Source organism: Myiozetetes cayanensis, unplaced genomic scaffold, assembly GCF_022539395.1.
Source record: "Myiozetetes cayanensis isolate MyiCay16 unplaced genomic scaffold, myiCay2020 scf2-11, whole genome shotgun sequence".
Lineage (NCBI taxonomy): Eukaryota > Metazoa > Chordata > Aves > Passeriformes > Tyrannidae > Myiozetetes > Myiozetetes cayanensis.
Genome location: NW_026087411.1, coordinates 16126574 through 16145399, shown reverse-complemented (window position 1 = coordinate 16145399; position 18826 = coordinate 16126574). Strand labels below are relative to the sequence as shown.

General features: G+C 39.6%; 1 protein-coding gene across 3 annotated transcripts in view; it reads left to right on the top strand.

The window, feature by feature from the left end:
- Positions 1-18826, top strand: part of TP53BP2 (tumor protein p53 binding protein 2) — a 51662-nt gene that overhangs the window by 19768 nt on the left and 13068 nt on the right. For 2 of the 3 annotated variants that reach the window (XM_050316417.1, XM_050316415.1), the window contains exons 2-11: positions 1940-2087; positions 7662-7775; positions 9308-9387; positions 10323-10424; positions 13088-13262; positions 14671-14852; positions 15223-15387; positions 15807-16044; positions 17739-17867; positions 18242-18399. In XM_050316417.1, coding sequence (XP_050172374.1) covers positions 1940-2087; positions 7662-7775; positions 9308-9387; positions 10323-10424; positions 13088-13262; positions 14671-14852; positions 15223-15387; positions 15807-16044; positions 17739-17867; positions 18242-18399 — 1491 coding nt within the window. The remainder of the gene's footprint in view (positions 1-1939; positions 2088-7661; positions 7776-9307; positions 9388-10322; positions 10425-13087; positions 13263-14670; positions 14853-15222; positions 15388-15806; positions 16045-17738; positions 17868-18241; positions 18400-18826) is intronic. The other variant, XM_050316416.1, reaches the window with a different exon arrangement.

The following is an 18826-nucleotide window of genomic DNA, read 5'->3' as shown; positions in this document are numbered from 1 at the left end:
CTGCCTGCTCTCCACAGGGTTCAAGGATTCACTGGCTTCTGTCGTCGGGCAGTAACCAGAATTTTGTTGCTGCCTTTGCATTTTCCATATCCTCTCTCCTAATTTCCCTCCTTACAAACTCCAAGTTTGGTTTTTTTTCTTTGGTTTTTTTTTTTGGTTGGTTGGTTGGTTGGTTTTGCCTCCCCCCTCCCCACCATAATGTGGCAAGGAAAAGACTTAAGGGGGAATTTAGCTATTTTCCTAAGGATTACAGGCAGTTTTGAGCTCGCTCTCTGCAGGCTTTTTCCTTTCTGAAGAAAGGTGTTTAGGAATTTATCAGAAACCCTTGTCTGGGGGAGCTGGGCAAAACCAGAGGTCAGAAATTCTGTGTGCTATGTCTGGTGCAGTGCCAGGGCCCGAAGCACTGTTTGCAAGTGTTTGTACTGCCACGAGTGGGCCAAATCCTTACACATCCTAACAAGACATGCTGAGTGTGGAGTGTTTTCACAGACGTTTTTAAGAGTAAAGGCAGCTTCTCTCCTGGCAGAGATGGAGGGGTCCTTGGTACTCAAAAGGACCTTGGAAAGGCTTTGGAGACATCAGGAATGTGTGTGTGCATGGTTGTATTCCAGAAGAATTTCCCAGAGTGGGTTCTTAAAACTGTGAAGAAGGTGGGGCTAAATATCACTTTGCAGTGGCATAAAGAGTACTTGCTCCAGTGTATTTACACAAAATCACAAAAATAATGCTTCTGGTAGTGGTTTTGTTGTGGGACTTTCCATTATTTAAATTTACTTAGATGGATATTTATACTTCTCTTGCCTCGTTTGATTTTGATTCCCTTTTTTCCCCTCTTTTTTGAATTCGGGCTATTGTTTGTAATGATGTGTACCCCTTTGACCCTCTAAAAATGAGAACAGGCAAGGATTTCTTTCACTGAGAACACCTTTCCCAGCTGTTTGAAAAAGACTGAATTGTGTAGGTTTCTTTTGCTTGTAATGCTTAGTGGAGCAGTTGCTTTCTGGAGATATTTGACTGATGTTTGTGTTGCTGGAAATCATGCAACTAGCAGCCAGTTGATACAGTAGTTGAGAACAGGTCTCAGAAGAGAAATGATGTGAATTTTTAGCTAGCAGCTCAACTTTGATAGCAGTTTAATTTTAATAGCGTATAGCGAGATGGTGTTCAGCTGCAGTAATCATCAATGTTCTATCAAACATAGCAACAAATATTTTAGAGTGGTCATTTTGTAGTTGTGGCAGGAAAGACACGAGCAAGAATAACATCTCTCCATGTGGTATGTTTAAACAACAGAATAACCAAAAATCAAGGATCCTTCTACAGCTGTGAAGAGGAAGCCAAGTGAAATATCCTTGCTTTCCTGGGAATGGCCTTTGGGGGACCTTGTATTAAGACTGAGACCTAGGGAATAGCAAGCTGACTTGTGTTCTTAAGAAACCTTCTGATAAAATGTGTTATGGAAATGCAAGTTATGTTTCCACTTCACTGCCTATGTAGTAATCTCTGGTCTTTTTTTTTTTTTTTTTTGAATACCAGACCTAATTACCATTGTTTTTCACTATAAAGAGTACTTCTGAACTCTAGATGACTGTTTCTCCTGCTGCTGTGTCAAATGGGTGCAGTATATACACACAGTGAGGTGGGAGGAGCTCTGACACATCACCTTGAGAAGAAGCAAGGAGCAGTAGGTCCAGATTTAAAACCAAATAATCCTCCAGCAACATAATTTTGTTGAACAGGGGATTACTTCTTTAGTGTCTCTCGCCTCTACCTTAAAAAGAAATTTGGTTTTGTTTTGAAATCTGTACACACAGTAGTTGATAACAAATTACGTAATTGTGTTGGAAAGAATTCATTTAATGAGAGGGTTGTGATCCAAGGTGCAGTCTGCCCTTTGTGTTATAAAGTAACCGTGTGCTGTTGCCTTTGTCTCTTCCAGATGTTTCTGACCGTATACCTCAGTAACAACGAGCAGCACTTCACCGAGGTGCCAGTGACCCCCGAAACAACCTGCAGGGATGTGGTGGAGCTGTGCAAGGAGCCTGGTGAGAGCGAGTGCCACCTGGCTGAAGTGTGGTGTGGCTCAGGTAGGTCAGCTCGGTGAACTACAGGGCATTTGCTGCTTCTGATAAGGTGGCACACAGAGACCTGACGGAAGTGATTCTGTCCCAGAGGGTTTCTGCATTACCATTTTGTTAATTTGTCCATCAGACGTGCTGTATGACCGTGTACCTGCAGAAAGGCTCAGTCTGCAAAAATGAGTTCAAAGCAAAAGGAGGTGACTCAAGCATGCAGATGTTTTTGTCCATGCAACCCTTCTCTGACTTAAATGAGTCTCTGAAGGGTTTGAGGAAGTTGTTTTCTCTTCCTTCTCCCCACAGTGGGGTCCCAGTGGCCAGTGTGGGGGTTTTGAAGGACTAAGTATTAATAGTTCTGTGACCAGTTCAGGATCATTTCTTTAACCTCACAACCATTTTCACTTGCAGTGGCAAAAGAAAACTTCCTTTTTCAGATGACACCTTCACTGTTACCAGTGGTGTTAATTGAGTTTGGATGGGAAGGAGTGTGTTAGCAGAATTAGTAGGAGAAACCTGATGTTGAAGTGCTCTAAAGAAAGTAGGTAACAGGGAGGACAGAGAAGCAACTTTTGACTGACCTGTGTCCTTTTAAGCTTGTGGAAAAGTGGGTTGTGTTTGGTCTGTTTTTTTTTATTTTTTCTGTGTTCTTGCTGATTTTTTGTCTCAGAAGTTCAGATCTCCCTAGCTGGCAGTGCTCCACTGGAACTGGAGAATATGTCAATAAAAAAATGAAAAGCTAAAGTATGGCTAAAGTCTCATGGCTTAAATGGGAAAGGACTCTGGACTAACTCCGGTCTCCATGGTACTAATTAGATTCTGGTAGCCATCCAGAGGCATAAGGTAGATGAATCCAGGACAGGATTTTAAGTCATGGAAAATAACTATGCTTGGGTCAACTTTTTTGAGATACTTCAAGATTGTAAAAGAATCAGATAACAAGGGCTTATATTCCTTTCTTCCTCTGCTGTTGGCTCAGGCTCACATCTGTTCAAAGAAGGCTTTGGTGAGATAGATATTTGTTTAATAGCATGAGATACCAGAGTTGTCTCTTGATATTTATCTACTTCTGACAGAGATATTTCTGATATTTCTAAGTTGAAAAAATGGAACAGAATATTTCTTTTTCTTAAAAAGAGTATTTTTTTCATAAATAATACTAAAGTAAAATTATCAATTCAGCATGGAAAGAGTTCTTTTAGGAATGTATTTTTATCATACATCTTTGTCTAAGTCAGCACAATACCAAAGCCTACAGTGAAAGAAAAGTAAAATAAAAGTTTAGGTAAAGCTATTGAATTTATAGTTAGCCTTAGTGCCCATGCCTTGTTAAAGAGTACAGGTGGTTGTGATGAGGGACAGGGTTTTCCTGTCATTACTAAAGTTGGAGCCCTGCTAGAGTGGGCATCTCCTCTCCTTGTGTTTCTTGAACCTGGATTCTTGATTGGCTTTGGAGATGTTGATGCAGAGTATGCTAGAAAGGACAGCAAGATTGTCCTGAAATCAAAGGATAGCACCTATAGTAAAAGAAAAGTGAAGCCTACCAGTACTCAGTGTCCAAATGGTCTTGTTAAGCTGAAAAGTAAACTTCTAGGTGAGTGGGACCTTATAATACATGGGGGTTTATTCATATGATGAAGTTATCAGCTTTTCTGCTAGTCAAGGACATGTAAGAAAATAATCTGGATACAGAAACGTAAAGGGAAGCGAAGAATTTTTTTTCTGAAATGAGTTTTTGCAAACACATCATGAGATACATGAGAAGAGATATCTAAATGTTACTTGCACAGCTGTTGTCGTAAGACGAAGTTTCATCCATTTCTACAGTGAAAACATTGACAATTGTTTTAGAAATCAAGTTATTCTAGTTCCCTCCACTGATCCAGTCATATTTGCTAGTTATTTACTTCTGTATACAAACACTCTGTGTGTGTGTAAAACTGAATATAGTTATTAAGATTGGAAAAGATGTCCAAGTTCGTAAAGTTCAGTGTTTGACTGAACATCGACCACATCAACTAGACCATGTCCAGTCATTTTTTTAACACTTTCAGGGATGGTGACTCTACCACCTCCTTGGGCAGCCCATTCCAATGCTTAAGCATCCTTTCAGTGAGGAAGTGCTTCCTGATGTCCAACCTGAACCTCCCCTGGCAAAGTTTGAGGCTATGTCCTCTTGTCCTGTTGCTGGTTGCCTGGAAGAAGAGGCTGACACCCACCTGGCTACAACCTTCTTTCAGGTAGTTGTAGAGGGTGATAAGGTCAACCTTGAGTCTTCTCCAGGCTAATCACCCCCAACTCCCTCAGCTGCTCATCATAGGACTTATCCTTTAGACCTTTCAGGGTCCGTTGCCCTTCTCTGGACTTGCTCCAGCACCTCAGTGTCTTTCTTGTAGTGAAGGGCCCAGAACTGGACACTGGATTTGAGGTGTGGCCTCACCAGTGCTGAGTACAGGGGGACAGCCACTGCCCTGGTCCTGCTGGCCACACTATTGCTGATACAGGCCAGGGTGCCTTTGGCTGCCTTGGCCACCTGGGCACACTGCTGGCTCGCTGCTGTCAACCACAGCACCCCAAGGTCCTCTTCTGCTGAGCCACTTTCCAGCCATTGCCCTGGCCTGTAGTGCTGTGTGTGATTGTTGTGACTGAAATGCAGGACTTGACCTTTTATTGAAGTTTCAAATACAGTTTCAAGTTGTACTTGTTAAGGAAAAATGCAGTAGTCGCAAATCAGTAACATTAAAATACTTTAGTACTGGATACATGCATGTTGTTTTGGATAAAATATCTTTTCTTAAGCATCTTTATAGCATCCAGGAACAACCATTTGCAAGATATGTTTCCATGTATGTCTTGGATTGTTTTGGTCGGGAGGGGGAAGCGAGGAAGAGAAATACTTTTAGTTTTTTGCTGATCTCATTTTAGATGTCAGAGAAGTTTTCTGTTTTGTTTTGCCAAGATAAGCCATGACTTCTGTTTTGTTTGCATATTACACTGAACAAATTAAACCTGCTTTAAAACAAACATGGTGCAGGACAGTTAACCTTTTGGGGTAGAAACAAAATATTTATGCTGGAAAATGACTTCTCAGACTTCAGATTGCTGGGATCCTTCTTACATCGTTCTTCTCTTTTTCTGACGCTTGCTCAGGAATTTTAGCTTCTGTTGTCAGACTTTATTAAGCATACTTTGAAAGATTGCTGCAAGTGTGCTTGAGGCACTCTGCTCCCTGAAGGGGGCAAGTTTACTACTCTCCCTGTCCTCCCAGTTTTGCTTGAAATTTGAAGAATATCAGGGCAAAATTTCTTGACCTTCCTATTTTTGTCAGAATTCTGTTAGGCGACTACCTTGGCCACTGTGGAAAGCAGTCAAAAGGTGTGTGAGTGTATAAAAGTTTTTTTTCTTTATGAGACAGATAGGGAATTAAAAAAGAAAACTGATTGTTCTTTCTTCTTGAGCTTTCCAAATGTACATTTGTTTGGTATTTGACAATCTCTCTGACCTTCCTCTGAAGTCAGTGAGTGGTATTGACAGAATCCTTGTGTAAAGGGTATCTCCCTTGATTATAGAGTTTCACTTGAGGTATAGCCGAGCTGCTAGAAGTCTGTCTCCTAAGCCTGCTGTATATCCTTTAAGTAGGAAATCTGACAGTGGTACTGTTGATTTTTTGGTTTTGTTGTGTGTGTGTGTGGGTTTTTTTCTTGAATTAAGGTTTAGCAGATGAGGAGCTGTTTTAGCTGTCTAGACAAGTAACCGCCAAGAGACTGCTTTTTCTGTAACAGTGACCTACTTGCTTATTCTGTAAAGCTAATCTCTTTTGACAGTGACTCCAGAAATTTTCCTTCCTAGATTGCTTGAGCACAGCTGCAGCATTTTCATTTAAAGAAACACTTTCATGTTGAAAAGAGCTTTTCACATGCCGAAAACATGTTAGTAACTCCTTTTTTTATGAAACTGAAAACATTTATACTTAATGCCAACAATTTTTCCTGCTAAAAAGATTATTTCATATTAGGATAGTGGCTTTGAAAGACTCCATTGAATGTGAATGAACTACTCTCTGATTTCCTTTTTTTTTTTTCCCCCCCTCCCCTTGCATAAATAATGAAAGGAAACTTACAACAAAAGCCATGTCAGGAAAAATGAAACTAGTGCAAAAATGGTGGTATTTAATTTCATTGTTTGTCTCATTTCTCAGACCAGGAACAATGTCTTCTGTTTGTCTGACATCCAGCACAAATGGGTTCAACCCAATCGTGAACCCCAATGCTATTAGAAGATATGACAGTATCTTGACTATGTAAAGTTCACTACTGTGATATATTGGCCACACCCTCTCCATCACATTTAAAATAGGCTGAAAAAGTTATGGTAAAGTGTCTAGAATAGCAAAAGAAATTACTTTTATGTGAGGCCAATAAGTAATTCTAATTATATCCTGTCTGTGAATGCCCAGCTATGAAATATGTCAATTTGGAAAGACTGGTAATACAAAAAGATAGGAATACTGCTAAATGGAGTTGGTAGATGTAGACTCACACTGGATTTTTGTATTATCTAAAGACAACGAATAAGGCTTAAAAATAGGATATATGACTGAATCCTGAATGTGAGAATAAGAGCAGGAAAGGATATTCAGTGGAACTTGTGCATGTAACTTTTTCATCTCAGCTGTCTGAAAGAAAATGGCAAGTTCTTACTAGACTCACTTTTCACTGTCTGATCACTTTTTTTGCCTTGAGCTTTGAATCCAAAGTAGTTCAGCTTTTCAAGGTTTATCAGAAATAGGGCTTTCAAAATGCATCTGATCTGAACTTCATGAAATTTGCTGTCCAAGAGAATGAGCCAGATCTGTGTCTGACAGGAGCTGTAGGAGAACACTTGAAGGGACAGGAGCTGTGCTGGCAGGCTGAGGATCAGGCCTGTTGGGAACTGCCTACGAGCCTTTTCAGGGTACTGAGTGCTGCTGCCTGAGCTTGAGCGCAAGGGCTGCCATCCAGCGTTGGATTGCAATCCTTAGGAAGTTAAAGGAAGAACTCCCTCTTCCCTGAGAGTTTATCTTTGTATCTCTCCTAATTCTTGTTGGAATTAGGAAGTAAATGAGTCCCTGTAGGAATCAAAGCAGCAGTGCTTTGAGGAGGGGGTGGGAATGACTGAGGAATAAGTTTGTCTGAGGTACCGAAGAAGTGGAGCAAAAGGTGCACCAGCACATTTCCTGCGGTGGTGAGTGGGCAAGATGATTTGCAAATACAAAAGAAAGACACTAGAGCTGAAAGGTCTCAATTCCCTGTTTGTTTTCCCTTGGGCTGCGACGGTTCCTCAGCTTTTCCCTTCAGGGGTGATCTTCTAAAGGGCTGCTTTTCATAGGTGCTGGTTTAGTTTCAGAAGCAAGGAGTGATACTGTGGCTTCTTGAGGGGAAAGAAGAAATGGCTTGGGTGAGGGCAAGGATTATGTGCACCCACTGCACCTGTGGAATAACAGGTGTTCAAGTGAAAGATGAGGGATGGATATTTTTGGTTTGGTATGTGCCCAAGCTATGATGGGATGCAGTAGTCAGCTGGTATTTTTTTTTTTTACCTTTTCAGAGCGTCCCGTAGCCGATAATGAACGGATGCTGGATATCCTGCAGCGCTTTGGGATGCAGAGGAGTGAGGTTCGCTTCTTTCTTCGGCATGAACGCTCTCCCTGCCGGGAAGCAGGTATGTGTTGTTCTCAGCTTTTTCACTTGGTCAAGTCTCATTTCATTCCTCAAGGTTAAGGAAACAGCTTGCATATGTTATCCATCAATGTTCATAGTCAGTACAGTGTTGCAATCCCTCTTGTATGACCATTTTTTTCCTATGAAGCAAGAAGGCTTGCAACAGAAAACTGGCTAATTTTGGAAAGACTTCATCCTCCCTTGCTAGATCTGGGAATATTAAGTCCAAATTGAAATTTTTGCAGGTTCTCTAGATCTGGTTATTACCAAATTGTCTGAGGGCATCCTGTGTTAAATATATTTTCTGCAGCAAAATATCTGGAGATGTGTGATGGTCTCTTCTTTTAAATCTAGTAACCAAACTGTTGTCTAGTGATGCAATCTATAACTTGGGCTCAGGGTGTTTCACCTGGATAACACTTTACCAGGGTGATAAACTTAGCATGCTTGGTAAAAGATAGAGTTCTTCAAAGTTTCTCTTACAATTTGCACACTTATATTAGTTTCAGGAATAGCATTAAATGAATGGCCTGGGCAATTTCTCTCAGAATGCAATATCGATGCATTGTAAATTTAAATGTGAAACCTAAAAACTTACTCTCTGCTTTTCAAGGGTTTTCTGTGCATCCTACATTTATCTTTTCATTAGAATCTTTAAGACTTTTACTTCTGAAACAGTCTACTGGATTCTTCTTCCTCCTCTTTTCCTGTTTTCATCCTTAGTAATCTTCCTCAGTGTTGGAAATCCTGCATTTGCATTTAGTGGCTTTGTATCCAGCATATTTTAAAAGACTAAACATATCTTGATGTTTGAAATGTGTACTGCTGATAGAATGAGTGCATGAAAAGCTAAAGCTGTGCCATTTTTACCAACTAAGGATCTTACAGAGCAGTTTAGTTGTCAAGATATGTTTTTTTCAAGTCCAGGGTGCTTGTAGTATTAGGATTATTGTAATTTCATTGGCCACAGCATTGCTAAGCAATATATTTGAGCTTTGCAGTTAGTCTTACAGAAATATGGTCTCTAAAGAGGTATCAAATGGGCAAGAAGGTAGCAGTCATGTATGTCCTACAGGGAAATGAATGAGCTTGGTATTTGGTATCTGAACACTGTTTGTATGTAATTTGATAGAAGCATTAAAACAGGAGTCTAGTTAAGTAGCATCTTTACTGACACAAGACGGGAAAAAAATAATTGTGCTTTTAAACTATGTATCTATAATACACACTTACTGTTCATCCCAGGATAAATACTAAAATAGCCTGCTTGTTGGTTAAGCTGGTTTTTTTGTCTGTTTTTTGAACAGAACTATAGTTTAAAATAAAAGCTGTCATCAAACAGCAACCTTTTCAAAAAATGTTTTGTGTCATCAGTTAAGTTTATCTTGGTGGTAAACACACAAGAAGAACAGGTGTTCAGTTTCTAAACCATAACGATTGTACTTGTTCTCGTTTTGCATTGAATGAATGCTGTGTCTAAAAGGATAAGAAAAATCTTAAAATACCTTACTATTTTTGACTGTTTCTATCTAGGGACTGGACAAAGGCCTCAAGATCCAACCTTCAAAAGAAATGGTGTGAAAGTGCCTGGTGACCGAAGAATAGAGAATGGAGTAAGTGCTTGATGCAGTGGCCAGTGTAGTGACACTGGAGGCTTCCCCTCTTTGGAGATAATGGTGCAAGTCCTACCACGGAAACTAAGAGACAATTTTGGAGAGGTTGCTAATGACTGCTCTAAAATAGACACAAAACCTCTAGCAATTATCATCCTGGCTTTCTGTTTTTAAGATGTCACTGAGATCTTTAGGCTGCCATATCTCTGCTGGTACAGGTGATCCTAGAGCAGCAAATTCAGAATACTTTCTCTCCTCTACTCCCATCAAAAGTTTTCTCTCATATTACTTGAGTTTAATGTTTCTGTCTCTGTTTTGTGTCAGAAATTCCTAGTTCCAGACTTCAGGATGAGACCAGTGAGTGTTTCAGCATTGAATTCCTTGTCTGACATTTATTCTCGCTCCAAAAGATATAATTATGGATATGAGATTGAATCTTGATTTGAAAAACATGTGAACAGATAACTAATAATAGTTCTGTCTTAGAGTGGTGTTTCCCCCCGTCCAACTATATTTAAACTTTCCATTTTCTTTGACTTACGTTGAATTGCAGTGATCCACCTACGACCACAGCTCTATCCTGCCATGTGCTGAGCATTCTGGGCTCAGTCAGTCAAAGCTGATTCATGCTGAGCTTAATTATAAAGGGCTCTGAAATGCCTCTTTAAAGTGCTGCTGGGGTTTTGCTAGAAATATTAACGTTCCAAGAGATGTCATCCTTTGTGAGTTGCTGAATTGGGATACACACTTACAAGAGCTTACAACTATTTATTCTTTTACTATTAAAAGATGACACTTCTAATTATTTTATTGGATATTTGGTGGTGGTTGTTTTTAAAGACTTTTATCTTACTTTTGTGCAGTAGCTCTGTTGAGTTACATACTAGCCAAATTAAAAATTCTTGACTTAACATGCTTTGGGTTTTCTTTGACAGGTGAGTGCTCCGAGGATGGACATGACACTGGCTGAACTTCAGGAAATGGCATCCCGCCAGCAGCAACAAATTGAGGCTCAACAGCAAATGTTGGCTAACAAGGTGAGTTTGGAATTAGATTGTTTACAGCCCGGAACAAAGGTAGTGAGAGTCACGTGAGGTGGAGAGAGGGTTGGGAATGTGTGTTTTTTCACCTCTTATAAACAGAACCCTTTCTTTGGCTGCCTGTTTTTAAATTTGAAAGTCAATCTATGCAAATACCTAGTAGTAAAACATTACAATAATGGCAGTGGTAGAAGTGACCATATAGCTCCCTAAAAGGATAGAGCACATAACATTAATGTGTTGTCATTTGTCTTGGTGGCTCTGTCAGCTTTATTTGTGCTCTATGTGGTGACCAGCAATTCACCAGTTTGATCATGGAACAAGGCTTTTGTCTCAGGATATAATGCTGTCCTGCAATGATATCTTGCCTTCTCCTGATAGAGTTCAATGTGCCTGGTTTCCTGGGGCAGCTGTCTGGAAAAGATGGCATGTATGTGATAGAAGTAACTAGGACACTGATTTATGGAATACTTGCAGAACAATAACAGAAAAGCTAATGAAAGCACACAGAGTGCTCCTGAAGTGTTTAGAGAGAAAAATATTCTGAATGCATCTGCAGAATAGTGGCATAGAGGTCATATTTGACTTAAGTGTTGTTGGTACACACTAGACTTGAAAATATAACAGCAAATTCTGCTTTTGGCAGAGAATCACTAAATGTGAGTCTGTCCTGAAGAGGGCTTGTCTGTCTGGGTGAATGAGTTCCCATGCATTTCAGAATGTGCTTTACTGGGGAAGAAGGCTGCTTTGAGGATCTGGTCTCACTCCTCTTCCTCTGTCACACACTCTGTCTCCCTCTCCTTTGACACCAGCTGCGTGTGTGTCCTAATCTTTAGCATCTTGTTCAGTTCCCTTGACCTTCAATAATTTTATCTCAGGGAAATGCTTAAAACAGTGGCTTTCTAATGGTTCTGCAGCACCTGCTAAGTGGTATTATGGCCTGCCAAAATAGTCAATAAAACTTTATTTCTGCTTTATGGTAAGAACAGGTATGAAGAAGGTGCAACTATAATGTAAGAAAGCGGTCAATCAACCAAGTGATTAGAGTTTTCACATGAAATTCAGCTGCAATTAAACAATTCTGTCTTGTTTAATTTGCCAAGGCAGAATAGTTGCCCTCTTCTCAGTTCCAGCTGAGATTTATTAAATATAGAAGAAGCCTAAACATTCACAACTGTCTGTTTCACTCAAAGGTGATGGCAATATACCTTGGTCTTATAAATAACACTTATAGTCACTATATATATGAGACAAGAAATAGGAATGTGATATGTATTTAATGTAAAGGGAGTTGTTGTATGAGATTTTTAAAAAAAAAAAAGAAGTTTTGAGTCTGGATAGCTACCCATCAGGTAGGTGGCTGCTGCCTGTGGTTTGAAGAAGAGTAACCTGGTGGGTGTCCCAGTGGTAGAATTCTTCATTTAATGTCACTCTCTGGAATAAACCTGCTTTCCTGCACGCCTCTTCAGAGAGACTTTCCACTGCCTCTTTCCTGCCTTCTGAAATCAGATGCAATATTAAAAATAGATCCTGAGGGAGGAAAAATACACTTTGTTTTTAGACATGAACTGTAATATCTTTTTTTTTTTTTGATGTTTTCTTGCGTGGGAGTAACTCTAAAGTAGTACATACACCGTAGGTGCTGCCTGGTTTTCTCCGGAAGACAAACTCACTTTTTGCTCTGCCTTTTTTATTCAAAGTGCACTGTTTTTGTTCAAAGTCCCCATTTTCTAAATATGACTGGTGATTTTTTTGGAACAGCATGTCTCTAGAACTGCAAACCAGGAATAATGACCAGTGATTAAAAGGAATTCTCTATAGGTGATCTGGTGATCTAATGGTTTCTTTTAGGTCTAAATTAGACACATGTGTATATATATAAACTGTGATAACACATATTTTACTCTTGTACTCTTGGAGAGGCAAAAGGATCCTCTCCACTAAGATGATATCTGTTGCACAAATGGGGACCAGGTCACTGTGAAGGTTTTCCCATGTCCTGAATTAACTGTGTTGTGATAGTGGTGATCATTATCAGGAGACAGTCTATTTTCAGAGCTTTGGTGTGCAGTCATTCCCCATCTCACAGAGGTTTTAGCAGAACTAGTGAAATGATGAATATCGACAAAAAAACCCAATAACTTATGGTATAATGGTCTAAAATTCTCCTGCATGGCTTAGTTTTTTAAATGTGACATATTCTAGAGATCTATAAAGAACAAGTAGCATGGAGAAGGTAGAGAGGAAATAGTCACTAGCTCCTGCAACTCAAGAGCCAAGTAGTGATTAAATGAAATTGGCAAATGTCGTGGAATGTGAATGCTAACATTTTTCTTAAGCCTCAAAGGGTTTTGAGCAATTTCATGGATGAAAAAATTCCCGAGGGCTGTTAGACATGGATGCCACCTCTGTTTCAGTAGGTTCTGGTACTACAGAGTGCAGTTCTCCAGTTATAACCATTGGGACATATTTGTGTTCAGTATGTGAATGGGTTCATGTTTGCTCTGTTCTCTCAGACTTCCCTTGACATTTTGGAAAGATGGGATACTGGGCTGAAGCTGATCTGAACTGCTGTGGTGACTGGGTTTTTTTTTTTGTCAGTACCTTACTGTAAGTTCATCTAAAAAAAAAAAATTAAAAAATCCTTGTCTTGACTGCAGGAACAACGTCTGAAATTCTTGAAGCAGCAAGATCAGCGACAGCAACAGCAAGCTGCTGAGCAGGAAAAACTGAAGCGATTAAAGGAAATTGCTGAGAATCAAGAAGCCAAACTTAAGAAAGTGAGAGCACTGAAAGGCCACGTGGAGCAGAAAAGACTCAGCAATGGGAAATTAGGTGAGTTACTGCTTGGGGACAGTAGCTTATGATTTTTCAGGAAATGCAGTTCTGGTGATTCAGATGAGTTATTTACAGCATTCCAGGAAGTGTTGATCCTAACAATTTCACATCTTGTATTTACCAAGAAAACTCATGAATGATGGAGAATAAAACTTATTTTCTTACTGTATTTTAAAATATCCTGTAAGAGCACCCTGTATTTTCAGGCCTAGCATGTCTGCTCTTTAATTACAGTGTAGGTTTTTTCCTTAGTTGAATACCTTTGTGTACCACAGTAACTTTTTCCATCTTTGATGTCAGTGCCCTACACATTTAGATTGTTATTTTCTTGCCCTATAACAAAGTTTAGCCTGATACCTTGCCTTTTATGCGAGAGGTAATTTAATGGCCAAATTGGCAGCATATTTCCTTTTTAATTATGTGAATCTGACCACAGTCTGGCTTGGTACAGTACTGGTTGAGTGCTTGTAGTTCAGCATTTTGATGCAACATTAAATATTTATTTCAGACTTGACACATATATTGACACATGTTCTTCTGCCTACCTTTTCATCCTCTCTATATACATATTGTGTAGAACTTGTTATTTCCAGCCTGACTCAAATGAAAATATATTGGTTTGTTAAGGTAAAATATAAATATGTTGTTTTAGTAGGAGGTGTTGTGGTTTACAGATAAAGCAAAAGTGGTTTTCTATGGGGAGAATGCACTTTCTGTTTGGGTTCTGTTGCACAAAATAAACATCAGTTTAAAGGCATAAAAGGATGGTAGAGTAATACAAGATACTGAAGCAGGTGAATCTGTTTTTGTGCACTATCCCCAACAGGTCTGGTCTTGGTGGTACTTTGAATTCTTACTGACTTTTTTAAACTTGGTTCTATAGTAGAACAGTTTTGACAGTGGGAGCAGCTGATGACAGCTATTTGTAATAGACCCGAAAAAGCCCTCTGAGTCTTTGTTTAATGAAACAGCTTCAATGTTTTGTCACTGACTTCTTACGACTTCAATTCAGAGTTTTAAATACCATAAATATGCCTTGTGGTTGAGTGAGTGTCTTCATATGCCTTGTGGCTGAGTGTCTTCCTGCTGAATTCAGCATTCAGTGAATTTAGGCTTCTACAGATGAATTCAGTCTGGGATTGTGGTTTTGTTTGTTTCCATACTTCAGAAAGCAAAAAGAAGCGTTCTTTTTCCCTCTCCATCAGTGCTCTAAGTAGATCAAATTTACATAACCGTGCTAGTGAGTTTTCTTTTGCAAGTGCTGGGAGGAAGAGCTGGTTTGGCTCTGTGCAGCCCTGCTCTGGAGGCCAGCAGGGCGCTCCCTGTCCCCTTAACCGCTGCCTTGGAAGCGGCCCACGCTCGGCTGTTTCTCAGGGCAGCTATTGTGCTCCCTCGTTCTTTCCAGTGGAGGAGATTGAACAGATGAACAGCCTGTTCCAGCAAAAGCAGCGCGAGCTGGTGCTGGCCGTGTCAAAAGTGGAGGAGCTCACCAGGCAACTGGAGATGCTGAAGAACGGCCGAATTGATGGTTACCACGACAACCAGTCAGCTGTAGCTGAGCTCGACCGCCTGTACAAGGAGCTGCAGGTAACGGAAAGCCAGCGTGTGACTCACGATTCTTAAGGGCTTAAAAGTTGGTTGGGTTGTTTCTTACCTTATTGGAAAGAAATCCCATTGCTCCTGTTCCCACCAGACCTACGTGTGGCTGAGTGCTGAGGATGGAGGATTAGTTGTGCTGAGTTCAATGCAAAGAGAGGAAGGAGCACACTGTGTATATACCTTTCCTTTCTGCAATTTTGGAGACTAACCAACGTTTTCTCCGGAGAGAAAATATGACTTGACTTTTTAAAAGGCTTTTCTCTTTGAAACCGATTCCTGTCCCCTATCCTGCAAGTTAATTTGTTTTTATTTTTGTTGTTTTCCCCTCCTCCCCCCACTGCTTTGTGAATTTATTCAGTTGAGGAACAAACTGAACCAGGAGCAGAATGCCAAGCTGCAGCAACAGAGGGAGTGTTTGAACAAGCGCAACTTGGAGGTGGCAGTCATGGATAAGCGTGTTAATGAGCTGCGAGAGCGTCTGTGGAAGAAAAAGGCTGCTCTGCAACAGAAAGAGAATGTACCAGTAAGTGTGGGATATGTAATAACTAAAACATTGATTTGATTTGTTGCCTGTACAGTCTGAAGTAAAAACTTGCTTGTGGGGAAGGCTGTTCAGACGCTCGACTTGTTGTCTTTATCCATATGTAGAGGAAGTCTTGTATTATTAAAGTCCTTTTCATGGTACATTAGTGTTAACCTACTTACTCTTTGCAGACAAGAAATCTTATGTTGTCATGGAATTTTTTTTTTAGGTTTTTCCTTTTTTTTTTTGCTATTGCTACCTCAGGTTTATAGTTCTCAAAGCTTTCTCAAAAAAGCATTTTTAATATTGGGGTATCAATTGCTTCTTGTTTTATCCTTTTTGACTTTTTGTTTCAAGCTCTTATGTATGGATACTGCAGCATAAAATTCTTTACATTTTCTTCTTTTGTTTTCCCAAAGGTTTCTTCAGATGGGAATTTGCCACAGCCAGTGTCCTCTGCTCCAAGTCGAGTGGCAGCAGTAGGTCCTTATATCCAGTCCTCTACTATGCCACGTATTGCTTCCAGACCTGAACTTTTGGTGAAACCGGCATTTTCAGATGGCACACAAGCTTTGCAGGTACCTGATGGTCCGCTAAAAACACAAACTCTGCCCAACATGAGAGCTGGGAACAGTTCACAGGCTAAAGCTCCTGCAGGTAATGGCTTATGATTAATAGTTCTTATCCAGACACATTTTGTTTTACCTAACAGCTTTGTTTTGGTGTTTGTTTTTTGTAAAGCAAAGTCTTACTTGAGATGTCACTCTTAACTATTTGCAATTTTTTTTTTTGTACCAGTGAATACATTTTGTAAGCACTGAGGATATACAATTCAGTGTTATAAATGAAGTAATTCTCTTAGTGAGGAATAGGTGTTGTTATATATATACTGTGAAATGTAGGAAGATTTTTCTGTAAACTTATTTTTTTTTATTTATTTATTTGGAAGTTCTGCTAAAAACTATACACCAGTCTGTGCTTGAGTTTCTAGAGGCAGTTTTAGGGCATACCTGTAACAACCTGGTGCTTGGATTTAAAAACTAGTGAAGCCAAGTTTCTGATCACACATTTTGGAAATGACACGTGTAAAGGTTAACCAACATTACAAGAAATATTACCAAGGAGGCAGTTGATTGTAGCACAGAAATAGCAATAAAGTTATTGACTTGATGATGACATAAGGCTTGGCCTCCCCTACTTGGAGAGTTAATGGAGATTTGCTTGGCTTCCCTCTGCGAGTATTTCCTGTGAGAGACAATTCAGTTCCATGAGAAAAGTGTGGAGAAACTAGAGAGTTGCAAATATCTCTTCTGTGCTATCTTGAGAGAAGACTCACTTTTCACCTGGGAGAGAAGAGAAACTCTAATTTTTTCTAAAAGGAAAAAATAGAGACTGCTCTTAAAATAGTTCTGTTTCTTTTTTTTTTTTTTCTCTCTCCCTCCATCTGCAGTTCTGACAGGTATTATTAAAGTAACCATTGCACAAAGGCAGTACAAGTGTCTCTTGCTGTATTGGTGAATGGAGAATTGTTTAATTTTGTCTGGTTTGCTGATCCTAGAACAACTGGAGTGGAATTTTAGCTCTAGATCATATAAAATTTTTTTTCTAGAGGAATGTGGGGTAGTGAGCTATTTGAACTAAAACATCACTTTTTATTTTTTAACATTTAGACAAAATGATGGCATTCTTAGAGTTTTTGGTACTTTGTCAGAATGGAACTTTTGTGCTGCTGCTTATCATTATTGTTTGAATTTAACATTACTTATTGTATTACATTATTTAAAATTTAGTAGAGAGAATTTGGAATATTTAATAGCAAGTTGAAACATTTCTTTAGTGATTTCTGCAGATATGTATGTCTACTCCAGTGAATGTAAAGATCAGCTTTATTGCAGTACCTCTGCAATAAACACAGAGATGATTTTTCTACTGTTTTGGATGTTGTTGGCAGGGCCTGTCTGTGCTTTAAAGCATTGTGTTTTGCTTTGCCCAGTGTGTGGTTTTCATACTTCCTTAACCACCGTGTCCCTTTTAACTTACTGCAAATATTCAAAGAAAGTTTCCTACCAACTGGAAAGGAGGCAATCTAGAGAAGCTTTTTTTGAATGCTCTAGTTGCAGGTGTGTTCTAGGACAAATAGTTTTGCTGCTGCTTTGACAGTTGTTTCTGAACTTGGTTTGCATTCTTTTTTTAAAACAAACAGATGAAAATCTGTAGTGGCAGGATCTATAGCAGTTAACCTGTATGGGATACTTGCATACTGTCTAGACCTGACTCTTAAAAAAGCCCACCTACCTATAATAAATGAGCCAACTATTTTAGCCTAATCTGTTCCTCTTGTTATCTCCTAGGTTCTGTGGTCCCCAGTGCAAAACCTTCCCTGTCTACCCCTGACTGGAGTAGTTCAAATGCAGACAATCATATTAGTCAAGGATCAACCTTGACTTCAGGAAAAGGAATTGTGACTAGTGAAGGACAAGGTATGTTCTTATGAGCTTGGCTAATCTGAAAATATGGAGAATCTAGTTGATGATATCTGTCTCTTCTAAATGCTTCAGTAAATACTGAGAATCCATTTGAAAGCACAAAAAACCCTGTATTGCCATACAGTCCTTAATATGGTGTGGCAGGGATTTTAAAAAGAAACCAAACCCACCACTCACCTCAGATGAAGTAGATACTAATGCCTTCTCTATGTGCTCCTGTTCGATTTGCATGATACAGCAATTGATAGGCCGAGGGTTTCTTAGTGCAGGGGAAAGATGGATGCAAGAAGCACCCCTTGAGTACATTGTGGTGAATAATGCACAGAACAGGACTCTTAGTCCTACAATCGTACCATCCCTTTTGAAAGTCATCTGCTCTCTAACAACAGCTGAAGGAGAAACCTTTTTACGAGACAAAGAGAAGAAAGTGCGTCCGTTCTCAATGTTTGATTCGGTGGACCAGTCTGCTGGGCTCGGCACCCTGAGGAAGAACCAGAGCAGTGAAGATCTCCTGCGAGAAGCACAGGTATGCAGGAAACTCAGGCCAATTCCATCCAGCAGCTTTTCAAATGTTACTGTCAGAAAGCTCTCTCAAAAGTACCTAGGTCATCTTTTAAAAGACTGATTCTAAGGAAAAAAAGTTTTTTAGGCTTTTAATGGGAGTTGGTAACTCAAAATCATTCTCTACAGTCACATTTTGGCTTAATATATAAAAATGACTGTATTACTTGTACTAGGGTGTATGTGTGTATTTTTTCCCCAAAGAATGTATGTGCAGAGGCATTTGCATGTGTTTTTAAAAAATCATTTTAAAAAAAATCACTCTTGTTTCACTGTTCAATGGAACAGTATCCTTCAAATGTTTGATTACATCAAGACTTCCCACTTAAATTTTGTCACAAGGGCACAATTTGATCAGGTAGGGGAGAAGTAACATAGAACTGGGGGATGAC